The sequence below is a fragment of the Anolis carolinensis genome, chromosome 6, assembly GCF_035594765.1.
Source record: "Anolis carolinensis isolate JA03-04 chromosome 6, rAnoCar3.1.pri, whole genome shotgun sequence".
Classification (NCBI taxonomy): domain Eukaryota; kingdom Metazoa; phylum Chordata; class Lepidosauria; order Squamata; family Dactyloidae; genus Anolis; species Anolis carolinensis.
Window position 1 is genome coordinate 100,224,314 of NC_085846.1, and position 13,427 is coordinate 100,237,740.

Below are 13,427 nucleotides of genomic sequence, written 5' to 3' on the forward strand. Positions count from 1 at the left end.
GCTTATCCAAGCTTCGCTTATCCAATGTTCTGTATTATCCAACGCAGTCTGCCTTTTAGTGTTTAATGTTTTTGTAGTCAATGTTTTCAATACATTGCTATGTTTTGGTGCTAAATTAGTAAATACAGTAATTACTGCATAACGGTACTGTGTATTGAACTGCATTTTCTGTCAACTTGTTGTAAAACATGATGTTTTGGTGCTTGATTTGTAAAATCATAACATAATTTGATGTTTAATAGGCTTTTCCTTAATCCTTCCTTATTATCCAACATTTTTGCTTATCCAACGTTCTGCCGGCTCGTTTATATTGGATAAGTGAGACTCTACTGTACTGACAAATCCATGTAACAAGATCTAGTTGGTAACTTGTATGTTTGCTTTTCTTTAATAGACCTTCAAAGGGTGATTTGGATCAGAGAAGCACAGGTAACACTATGTAATATTATTTTTGTTCCTGGGTTATAAATGTCATTTCCTAATTGGCTCTATCATAAAAACATTGAAAAGTTTATTAAATTGCAAAAACTTTGTTTTGCAGAACATCTTGTAACACATTTTGCTATAGTTTTTCAATGAATACAGTAGAGTCCCGGTTAACCGAGCTCTGGTTAACCGAGGCTCTGGGTTATCCGAGGCACCGCTAGGGGCGCCCCTCCTTCTCCTTCTTTCGAGTTCGAGAGAAGGAGAGAGGGAGGGAGGAGGAAGTACCCCGAAATAGCTGTTGAAGTGGTTGAGACTCTATGAGATACAGTAGAGCCCCTGTTATCCGAGATAAAGGGGTGGGCCCCATCTCGGATAACTGAAGGGCTCGGATAGGGCGAGGCCATGCGGAGGGACATCCCTCAGCGAGACTTTGGCCCAGGCAAGCCCCTCACCATCGCTCTTGCCTAGGCAGCAGCGATGGCGAGGGACTTCCCAAGGGGCAAGGTCTCGCTGAGGGACGTCCCTCGGCGAGACCTTGCCCTATCCAAGCCCTTCAGTTATCCGAGATGGGGCCCACCCCTTTATCTCGGATAACAGGGGCTCTACTGTATCTCATAGAGTCTCAACCACTTCAACACAGTTCGTGGCAGCCACAGTAACAACGTTTCTGCAGTATAACAACTACTCTGCAAAGTAAGTATGCACAATTAATCAGGAAATAATGATTTCAAACCAGGAAAAGGATTTTTTTCATACATTGTTACATAGTGTAATAGTTGACCGTTTTCCTGCCTGCCACCTCTGAATATCAGAGCAGATTCCACATCTCACTCCCAAACTTCCAGCATAATAGTTCAAACAGTACTACTACTCTATCAGAATATATCTGGCATTGGAAAGGGGAACAATTTGGGGTGTGAGGCTAAAAGGGAAGCATAGCTCTCCTGCTAACCTATTCTCTGCTCCAAACTGCTTCCACTAAATCCAGGCATTAATCTTCTATTTTCCAACACTGAAAGCACACCTAATTCTTTTAACCTTTTTCTCATATACAACACTGAATAAAAAGCCTAGGTATGCTTTTAGTGTTGAAAAATAGAAGATTAAGGCCCGGATTTAATGGTAGTCCTGAAATGACCCAGTGGTAGTAGATTCTGCATTCTTGCTATTGTAACTGGCAGTTCAAGAAGTAATAGGTTTAAATTACCAGATGGTACATTAGAGTTTACTAAAGGCTTAACTCATCATTGTATGCAAATGATTGTAACACAATTCCGGCATAAATGTGTTTGCTGGTGGAAGGAGAATTCCATTTTCTATGGGAGCAGTTTGGAGCAGACAATAGGTTAGGGCAGTGTTTCTCAAACACTGTTTTGGAATTCAGCTCCCTGAAATCTCAGCCAAGTTATCAGCTGTTAGGAATTGTGGGAGTTGAAGTCCAAGACACCTGGAGGACCACAGTTTGAGAAATTCTGAGTTAAGGAAAGGGTTATGTTTCCCCTCTATTCTCCCCAGTCAAATAGCTGTTCCTGGGTTTCCCATGTCATTAAGCAAATATAAGTCAGTGGTATTTGGAGCAAAAATATGATGTGGCAGTGTTCCTCCTAAACTGTGTGATCTCTCAGCACCATCTTATCGAAGCTAGGTCAGTATTTTGTCCGACTTTATAGGTCAAAAGCAAGTTAATGTGCTTCAAAATATCTGAGGTACTAGATGAATGCCAACTGATAGTGATTACACTATATACTGATGCATATGTCTAGAAAAAACTAATCCAAAAACCTGAGTCGACTTATCTACAGATCAATGTAAGTACTGTACCTTAACTCTTATTAAAAAGGAAATATCTGTTTCCCCGAAAATAAGACATCCCCTGAAAATAAGACCTAGTAGAGGTTTTGCTGAATTGCTAAATATAAGACCTCCCCTGAAAGTAAGACCTAGCAAAGTTTTTGTTTGGAAGCATGCCCGCCATACAGAACACCAGAGCATGCAGGATTGGTAAATGTACGTACCATCGATTGTTGTACATGAAAATAATGGTATTAACAAGAAATTCTTGATAGGATTCACAGTTTGTCTGGTTATGCTGGTTTGTGATAACAACTACTGTACAGTATATAATAAATGTTTATTTTTTTGTTCAACAATAAATATGAATTCTTCGTCATGGAAAAATAAGACATCCCCTGAAAATAAGACCTAGTGCATCTTTGGGAGCAAAAATTAATATAAGACACTGTCTTATTTTCGGGGAAACATGGTATGAGTAGGGTGGCTTAAAGCAAGAAGTAAGACAATCTTGGGAGAATCTAAAACATGCACTGACCTCCTCTACTCATGGCAATATTTCTGGCCTTTTTCAATGCCTCGACAGAGATATAGTAACAATGACTTGGGGAAGTTAGACCTGAGGCAGCATTAGTGCTTTCCCCTCTCTGCGGAATGACCCTCGAATTATCCACAGGACATATCAAAATAAAAAATCTGGGCTCCCAAACCTATCCTTGACAAGGTAGACTTGTGCATGAGTATATCGGGCTTTTAGACTCGGAACATGCCCATCTGTATTTTATAAGTGTTTTTATGAATGTCTGATGTAATTTAATAACTTTTTAATTGGTTCACAATGTATTGTACAATTTTATATATGTGTTTTATTGTAAGCCGCCCTGAGTCCCCTATTGGGTGAGAAGGGTGGGATATAAATATTGTAATAAATAAATAAATAAATACAGTTCTAATCATCACTATTATTAGTGGCTAAGAGAAACCTAGAACTCTGGTTTTGTAATTGCAAGAATATTGTATAGCAGATTTATGCTAATCACTGAGGCCTCATTTGGTAGCTGGGTTAGATATAAAAGGAATCCCTTATTCAAAAGCAGCTTTTGGATTTCTGAGAAATGATATCCCCCACAACTGACAGAAAATAGAGCTATATGAATACCTTGGGGGAGAAAAGCAATGATTTGGTACCAGTTTTTCATGTTAAGTATGCAACTTTCTGAAGATGTATCAATTGAGCATTTAGTCATTATAGCTTCATTTAAGCAGTCTCAGCAGTAATTGCTGCTTTTCTGGTACTTTTTTCAAAATTATCAATACTCCTAGCCTGGGGTGGGAGTGGAGGGATGGAATTGTATCTTAAAATAAACTAGAGAGCTACATAATATATGCTCAGGAAATCTGTATATACCGATAAAAGAACAGTGTCTGTCTCTTCTAATCATCAGTACATGAAATAAAATGTTATTTTTATAACTGTAAGGAAGTGTGTTCAAATGATCCAACATTATTAAAATGATGCAGAGTGCAGAAGATACATTTTTGGTTCTTGATTTGGTGTTTTCCATCAGGCTAGATATACGTTCTCCAGAAATAGCACGAGTTACAAAACTTCTTGAAGCCATGCAAATGCTCAGCCTTAATCATGAATTGTCAAGCCAACTTCCTACTTAACACTGACTTTCTGTGGCCAGCTTTAAATGGACTATTTAAAAGTCTTATTTCTAAGACATCTGCTGAAAGCCTTCATGATAGTCTATAGTTTTCATTCCTATATCATTTTTATGCAAGCTGCCACCATATATATATATAATGTAAACTATAAACACTGAAGGCTGTAAGACTGAAAGTAATTTCTTGGCTCCACATGTAGAGGATGTGTAATTAAATGTGACACTGAGACTTCCAATTTTTTTTTTTAAAAAAAATAGACAGTCTGCAAAATATTACATATCCCATGTGTAAAGTTAATAAAAAAACTTAAAAGTTGCAGTTAAAATTTCTCTGGGAAACCTTTTCCATAGAGATTTGCCTCCTGGACATTAAAAGATTCCGGACAAAGTGTTCTCTATTTGGACTATGTCAAATCGGAACAGGCCTCTTGGGAGTTATTCAGATCCACATGGATGAATCATCTCTAGATCTCCCTCATTACTTCCCAAGAAGACCTCTGCAGACAGCATTTCCGAAAAACATAAAATGCACCTCTGTTCCACCTGTCAGTTTTCCATTGAGTTCTCTGCTGCCTTCAGTTGATAAACTGGGAAGAAGTGGAACCTGAAACATGTCTTGGGATGTGAAGAAAAGGACACAATGAGGACACCCTTTAGAAGAAGCACATTAAAATGCCCTGCAACCATAGAACATTCTTCAAGTGGGGATATTCTGGAGTCCCACGTGTCATTTTCTCATGAGGTCTCTGATAAAATTTGGGGAAGTTATCTGTCAGAAAACTAGTTCTGATCTTCCCATTGAGCTTTTATCTCTATAAACCTCTTGGGAGTTCCTGTAGTGACCACACAGGATCATCTCAAGACGTTTTGCTGAACAGCAAAGGAGCAGAAAGTAATTGCTTCCCATTTACGAATACAGAAGCATATTGAATTGGCAATTGAATGGCATTTTTCCAGTGGCAGTGAGATTGCCTTCTACTGGATCAGAAGGCAGAAGTGAAGCCACATGGCACCAAAGAAAGTCCTGTCCTCTAACACTTTGCTTCCAAACTTCCCCTCCAGCTGCCACACTCTTCTTAATGATCAAGTTGGCCTTATTACAAGGAAGATAGTTTGGAAATACACTGGTCTCCCAGATACACAATTTTCACAGCCCCTAACATTTAGCTGCAGGAATCTTCATATTTAGAAGATCGCTCCCAACAGTGTTCAGTGTTCTAAGAAGACTAGCATGTTCCCAAGATACCAGGGACAAATGGGGAAAATGTGCATACCACAGGATGTCCCAGAATGTATATATGCTGATCTCACTTTAGTCACGAAGGCTGCTTCCACAAATGCCACCCTCCACATATTGAACACCCCCACCCCACCTCCCCACCAAAACCACCCAAAAGCAAACCTTGATTTTGCCATTTTATATAATGAGGATTTTGGTGTGCTGAAACAAACCTCAATGGATACTAAGAGCCCACTGTGCCGTTTTCCACTGCAGCAGCATTACAGAAAGTGATGGCAAAAGAGATAATCAAATATTTATTTATATAACCTATTTTCCCTCTCCATATAGGCACTATTTATATGCATTTACTCATTAAAATGGCTCTAAACTAGAAAACAAAGGCCTGGGGTCAAGTTTAGCTTTTTAGACTAATGCTATGAAAGATTTCAACCTCTCAATCTTTGGGTGGAAAAAAAAGGCTGCCCCAACTATAAATAAATTACTCAAGCTACTTTTATAAAGATGCCACAGTGGTTCTCTACAACCACCATCATTGATATCAGGAGGCAAAAAAAATTAAGATATGATGGGTTACATTCTCAAATAACCATCCAATAAAAAGAGCAAATACAAGAGCTGGCATTATTATATTGCTCATTCAGCTGACATCTAAAACTAGCAAATCTGTTTTCTTCAACTCTGCAATACCTGAGCAGGAAAGCATGATTTTTCTCCACCTTTTATAGACACTTTCCTTAGGTCACTTTCAAGAAAAGTTGGAAGTTATGTATTATAAACAGCTCAATAAGCTATGCCAATATTTTCCTAGAATTGAACATCTTCTGCCAATTCAAATCACCAAACTGCCTGCCAAGGTCTCAATAAAAGACAGTGGTTTAAAGTGCAATCTAAATTAGTAATAAAGTGCTAGAACCCACCCTATTAATCCAAGAAAATGGGAAAGACTAATTCATTTATCCTAAAATATTGACAGCTTACAGTTCAACATAACAGTATGCATAAAGAAACACAAATCCAGGGCATAGTCTTTGAGAGACCTCACTTTTACTGAAGATGTTCCTTCTTTCAACATAGATATCTTCTCCCACACACGTAAATGGCTACTGTACCAAACCACAATTTCACCTTACATAAGTGAGACCATGGTCGTAAAAGTACATCAAAAGACACCAATGTTTGCCATTCCATCCAGATAAGCAAGTACTTTTCAATTGCTTTCTAAATAAGAATTCAAATCATGACCAAACTGATTTGAATTCTGGTTTGGATGACTTGCTATCAAAAGAAGGAAATGTGAACATGAAAGAGGGAGACAGCATTCAGCCTGAGGTACTTGAGCAGTATCAAAGGTCTGCTATATCTTCTAGATTTTCCAGGGGAAAGTATATCTCTAATTGTAATTATCTCAGGAATTATTACCTGGGAAATGTGATTGATTGATGACTCCATTCTTCGGAGCTGGGATGCTTGGATATCCAGTAGTTGGAGCACATTGTTGGCCAATGCATTGATCTGATAAGCAACACTGGCTAAAGATTGAGTTGTATAAGCTTTGGTTTCTTCTAATGCTTTCCTCTTGTCTGGAGCCTGAAGAAATGGGGAGAAAAAAAAGAGATATGTTTATACCTTCATGGAATAAGAGAAGAAACTCTTTAAAAATTTAGATCACCCAGACCTCAACCTTTGTTGTGCAGTAAAATAAGGTGGAATTAGAAATCTACATCAAATAAAACAGAGACAGGATAATACAACAGCCATATAATCTGCATTCACTGTTGGTACTTCAGTAAAAGTATTGAACAATCAAAAGTATTCAGTAAAGAGAACCTCTCATAATTCATCATAGCAGCACTTTGTAACTCTCCCACATCTTTCATTGTTAGTAGGGAATGGAGAGGGATGCACAAAAATTATATGGCTAGATAGCTCACAGAATTTCTTAAAACCAGAGTAATTAAAAAATAAAAATGCAACATATATGCATTCATACGAACAGATGTCTAAAAAGTGCCTAGAAAAAGGCACCACCTTTCATGTGTTAGTGGGAAGTACAGAAAGCCTAGTACATATACAAATTTTTAAGTTACTACAAAAAAGTAGGAGTGGGAAAAATCTAGATGCAGTTGGTTTGTAATTCCCATCAGCCTAGTCAGCATAGGCAATCGTGAGAATGCTGGAGCTGAGAGTCTGACAAAAATGGGAGGGCTGGGATTTACTCACCCCTGCCTATTAAACTCAACACTGCCCTTATTATAACAAAGCCAACTCCCAAAACAAGTATCTTCACAATATCCCTTGCAAACAGCAGTCCAAAATAAAAAGATATGTTTGGTGTGCTTTAACTACTTAGCCAAAAGATGTAATGATAGCCACTAACTGAGATGAGAAGAGTTAGACAAATTTACCAAAGATAGGTCTGGTAATGGCTACTGCTCCTAATGGTCTTGTGCCATGTCAAGGTTGAGAAATAGCATTTCCCTAAGTCCTATCTGGGGGGGGGGGGGGACTTCTGAAAAGGCCTATTAAAAGGCCTGCCTGTGAGCTTTCTAGAGGCATCTTGTAGGAAACAAAGCTTTTAACCGGACAGACTTCTCTGTAGGAATATCTAGATCTACCAGCACATGGTCAACATCCTATGGTCAACATCCAGGAGATACTGACTACAGAACTGTACTGGAAGACCTTGAAATGGCTTCAGATGTGTTCCCTCAAATTTAAAAACCTTGTTTTTGCATTTGTGTTTTTCCCACTTTTGTCGGGGTCCAGCATCCCTATCCCTTATGGTCAATGGTTTATACTGTTTTAATCTGTAAGCTGCCTTGACTCCCAATTTTGGGAGGAAAGCAACAACAACATTAAACATGTCACCAAAAATTGGGTTAACGTTCAGTGCTTATTCCCTCTCTATCACACTAACCACTCTCCATGGGTTGAAATTTGAGGGGTGTGTTCTCTCAAAAGAAAAAAAAACTTCCATAAAATTTTTTCAAATACAAGTGGAAATTACAAGATATATTTATTTATTTATTTATTTATTTATTTGCAGCATTTATATTCCGCCCTTCTCACCCCGAAGGGGACTCAAGGCGGATCACATTACACATAAAGGCAAACATTCAATGCCATAACATAGAACAGAGACAGAGACAAGACGCAGGCACGGGCTGGCCTCGAACTCATTACCTCTTGGTCAAAGTGATTTGTTGCAGCTGACTTGCTTTCCAGCCTGCGCCACAGCCCGGCCCAATATATATTTTGAATATATATACACATATTCAAAAACTATTGGTAAAATACTGGAATGAAAAATGCATACCTGAGTAGTCAGTGTATGCAGTTATGAAAACTGAGCATGCATTAGCCTTGCCATTTGCAAAACAGGGATGGGGAGAAAGATAAGAGACTTGCTTAAGGCCACCCGGTGAGTTCACAGTTGGCATGAGATTTTAATCAGAACCTTTCTGATTAGAATACTTATGCACTTAGCCAAGAAAGGTATATCAGTTCTAAGAACAGGAAAATTTAAAGAGGGGCATGTAAGAAACTCAGACACAAAAACGATAATGAAAGAAGAAAAGCCCTAAGCCAAATGGCCTGGAATGGAGGTCACTTATGAACTAGTGGTTTGCTAGACCTACCATATACCTACATTTTAACAGGAAGAGTAACAAGCTGATATAGTAAAAAGTGTTTTAAAGGAAGATAATTTTGCTGTATCTACCTTGAAGACTGAAAAAGCCAAAATATGTGGTATCTCTGTATTATAAAATTCTAGCAAGTCTTCTGACTAATCTGTGCATTTTAGGATCTCATGTCTTTGGTTTCTTGGAACTGTGTCACTCTTTATGTTCCCAAATCTCCTAATCAAATGTTGAGAATACATCACTTAGAGTTGATGAGTGTTCACTCTGCAAGAGCAGCATTTTGCCTTCTCAGAGTTATTAGAATTGAAACAAGCAAACAATTCAGAAAAACTACCATCAAGATACTAAGGAAGGAAGAAACAGTATTTCATTTTAAAGTACCACTTTAGCTCTACCAGAGTGCTTCAGAGGTGGAAATATGAATGTTGGCAAATCGAAATGTGCAAACAGGAAGACTGGTTTTCAACTACTCAAGAGAATGCACACATAGTTCTATGCAATCGTTGTTGTTTTTTTTTAATCCCTGAAGCATACATAGCCAGGAAATGCAGCACTCAGTTGGCACTCAAGTCAAATGTTATATTTCCTGATGTCAGGACATGCAAACTTAAACTTTAAACTTTGCATAATTCACCTCCACATCTTCGTACACTATTAAACAGAAGTAAACCTAGAAAACAGGACAAGAAGAGGAAACCATGAACCAAATTACTTCTTTTGTTTCCACAGTAGCAAAAAGAACTGAGAGAGCAGTATAAGAAGTCTGCAGTACTTTCTCCTTTGTTTTCATTTGTTTTTGATACACCAAAGCAGTTTTTTTCCTGGAATATCAATATCAACCTTGATCTCTTACATGAGTTGAATACAGCAATGTTTGTACAGTCTGGGAAAGTGTTTTAATCTGTGTTGTTTTCAAATGCGCTGTTAGCTGCCTTGAGTCTCACAACAGCAAGGAAGGCAGGAGGTATGATTGTAAAAATAATTTAGGAAAACCCTAGACTTGGTAGTTAGTATGTTTTCTACATTATTAATCTTCCACTTTGTCCATACTATTGTATTTGGGTGGAGATTCAGGCATGCACACAGACAGCCCAAGGGGATCGTATTATATCTGAATAAAGATATAAACATGTCTCATACCAAGTAGTTCTCCCTCAAGGGAAAATATATTTTTCATTTACTACTATCTCCCTAAAGGAAACTTTCTGCAATTTGAAACCTGACTAGCATGGTTTGCTTACAATCTAATTAACTGTCTTGTGAAATATATCTCTGGCACTGCACAGATAAAAACAAGAACATGCCTATAAAAATTCTATTCCGATACCAATGATCACTCTGTACACCATGTTACTGCAACAGCCTGCTGTCCAGTGATTTAAAAGGTGGGGGAGTGATGGTTGGACATATACTAGAAAAAGATCCTTATTTTCTGTTATCAATCAGTTTTGAAGGTAGAGCTCAACAACTACAGAAACTAAGGTAGAGCTCAACAACAACTGCTATGGTGCTCAATCACATGCATTTTTATGATAACTCCATCTATTCCATAAAGTTTTCTTAAACAAGGAAGACTCAGATATGATTTTGCCAATTATTTCCTAAGAAATATAGCCTACAGCACTTGGTATCCATTGGTGTGTCTCTCATCCAAATACTACCCAAGTCCTGCTGAGCTCCCAGAAACCAATGGGATCTGGTGCCTTTATGGTTTTAAGGCCCTAAGAGATTATTCACCTTTCACCAATGCTATAAGTCCCCTTAATAAACGTATCCCTCTCTTGCCTCACACAGGATTTAACAAGAAACATTACTGGCACCAAGACATTATCATTAAAAGATGAAAGAAGAGGAAAAACATGGGGAAAGAGATAGGAGTGTAAGGCAATCAGACCAGAGGCAATCCGTCCCAATGTGCTTGCCCAAAATTAATTCAGTTCTCAGGCTGAAAAAAGGACCCTCGCCTCTGATCTCAAAGCAGTGGTCCAAAAGATGTACAATCCTGATCAGAAATGCATCATCCACACAATGAAATTTGTGTTTAATTCTTTCAGATGCTAAAGGGTTTTACTTTCCTTTTACTGATGAACATTTTATTTATTTATTTATTTATTTATTTGCAGTTTTTATAGTCCGCCCTTCTCACCCCGAAGGGGACTCAGGGCGGATCACATTACACATATAAGGCAAACATTCAATGCCTTTAACATAGAACAAAGACAAGACAAACATAGGCTCCGAGCTGGCCTCGAACTCATGATCTCTTGGTCAGAGTGATTTGTTGCAGCTGGCTGGCTGCTCACCAGCCTGCGCCACAGCCCGGGCCCATTTTAGAATGCACACCTGTGCAATCGAACACTACAGCAAGCATAAAACAATAGTACTGCACTGCATTTTGCTGACTGCTTTTAGATTTTAATATTTAATTGTGGTCCCTTCAAGATCTGATTCTATGATCCTGTGAATTTTCTGATATATATTTTAAGCTGTTGTTTTAATGGTTTATTTACCATTCATCACTCTGAAAGAACCTGCTAAGGAATGTTTCATAAACTTAAGAGCAAACAAACCATAAGGAGTCCCTACAGTCTTAGTTGTGCCAAGAACGGCAATCCAAACTAATAACATGGAAACAAATCGATTCTTATTTATCAGAGAGAGAAAAATGAGGACTGTCTCTTGCAGACAAGTGCAGTTAGTATATTTGCAAATTTTCAGTGAAGATGTTACAATCTGTGGGTCATCATGATGGCAAAGTTGTGTCAATCCATGCTTTGGCAACAGTGCTGTTGTTATCAACGTCCTAATTATTTCAAGCTGGATGATCAGTGTTGCAGTCTAACACACCTGAATGGGTGCTAGGTTGGAGAACATAACTGGGAATTTTTATGATGCGTAATCCAACAAGTATCTTTTCCAAGATCTGCTAAACACCAGATAAAAGCTATAGTCAGTTCTTCACATTCACTGGTTTTAGGGGTACATAACCTCTGTGGAAGTTTGAACTTTCTAGGGACCACCTGAAGGTTTAATCCAAAATGCATTTATTTATTTATTTATTTACATCACTTTTACCCCACCCTTCTCACCCGGAGGGACTCAGGGCTGCTTACAACAGTCGGCAATTATATTGCCCAAAATACATTCAATAAAAAAGTAACAGAATCCATAAACAATAAAACAGTATCGCATTAATTAAAACTCTAATTAAACTCTATTAAACCATGAATTATAAAATTTAAAATGCATATATAGTTAAATTCGTCCACTAACACCTTCACGTACGCCTTGATTCACGTCATATGGACCCCAGATGTTACTCCTCAAACGCTTGAGTATACAGCCATGTCTTCACGGCTTTCCTGAAACCTAGGAGAGTCGGAGCTTGTCGAACACTACTGGGGAGGGCATTCCACAGCCGGGGAGCCACCACCAAGAAGGCCCTGTTCCTCGTTCCCAGCAGCCGCTCCTGCAAGTAATGATTTTCTTTCACTATTCTCTCTCTCTCTATCATATATATATATACACACACACACACACACACACACACACATATAAACATATAGACCTTTTGTTGTTGTTTTTCTTGTATTTGGGGGCAACTGCTGAGACGTCTTATCTGGTCTCTCCTTTTCTCTCTGTTTTGTTATTTGTACATAGTAAGTACAGGCAGCTGCAGTTTACCATGCCTGTTGTATGCCACCACATACAGTAGATTAGGCTCTACTGAGTTTTTCCAACTCAGTTTTTTTCCAATTCTTGTTTAATGCAGATACTCTACAGCACCTGACATCAAGAATTCTACTTTTTCGTCCATCCATCATCCTCCCAATACTGCTGATGCTAAAAACTTCTACTTGACTGAGGAAGAAAAGGGAGCTTGGGAGGCATAAAAAGAACTCCGTAAAAAGAATATCTGCTGTCAAGATATCTTGTTACCTGAAGTATGTCTAAATCTGGTAAACAATATACTTTATTTCCTTCTCTGAAAACAAGAAAAAATAATTGCTTTGGAGAATAAATTTTAGGGACTGACTGAATGGAGGTCATTCCAGGTCCTAGAAACTATATGAGAGAAATCTCAAAGTACTAGAGAAGAAAAAGATCACAGATATGCTGCCAGAAGCAATGACAGGAAGGAAAATTAAAGAGAGGGGGAGTGAAGAGCATGGAGATGATGCAGAACTGACAAAGCAGCAATACAGCCAAAATGGAAGAGAGACAATCACAATTGAGAGAGAGAAATTAAGGAAGGCAGATTATCATCACAGCCAGGCAAATGCCAAGGGTCACTTTTAAAAATAAATGAAAATTTTATTTCAACTTGAGTTTTGACCAAAAAAAACCAAACAAACACAAAGAGATAGATGTAGCTCCAAATATATTTTCCTACATCTTTGTGGGCTACGTCAGCATCACTGGTTGGTTTTCAATCTCATACAATTGAATGGCAGGAAATATTTCAGATTGTTTTGTTCATAGGCAAGATGGCTATGCATTTGTATTTTACTTTACAAAGACCTCATGGCTGGAAATAAATACATTTAAGCATTCTGATAGGTCAAGTTCAGAACACAAGAGAGTTGCAAATACAAAGTGCTTTTCACTTTCACCCTACCTAAACTCCCAAAACCCTATAATAATTTTCTGATG

The 13,427-nt window shown here is 38.2% G+C and overlaps 1 protein-coding gene across 9 annotated transcripts in view; it reads right to left on the minus strand.

Moving 5' to 3' along the window:
* The window catches only part of abi1 (abl interactor 1), a 105,200-nt gene that overhangs the window by 62,921 nt on the left and 28,852 nt on the right, over positions 1-13,427 (minus strand). For all 9 annotated transcript variants that reach the window (XM_062956994.1, XM_062956993.1, XM_062956986.1 and 6 more), the window contains exon 2: positions 6,550-6,717. In XM_062956994.1, the coding sequence (XP_062813064.1) occupies positions 6,550-6,717 (168 nt within the window). The remainder of the gene's footprint in view (positions 1-6,549; positions 6,718-13,427) is intronic.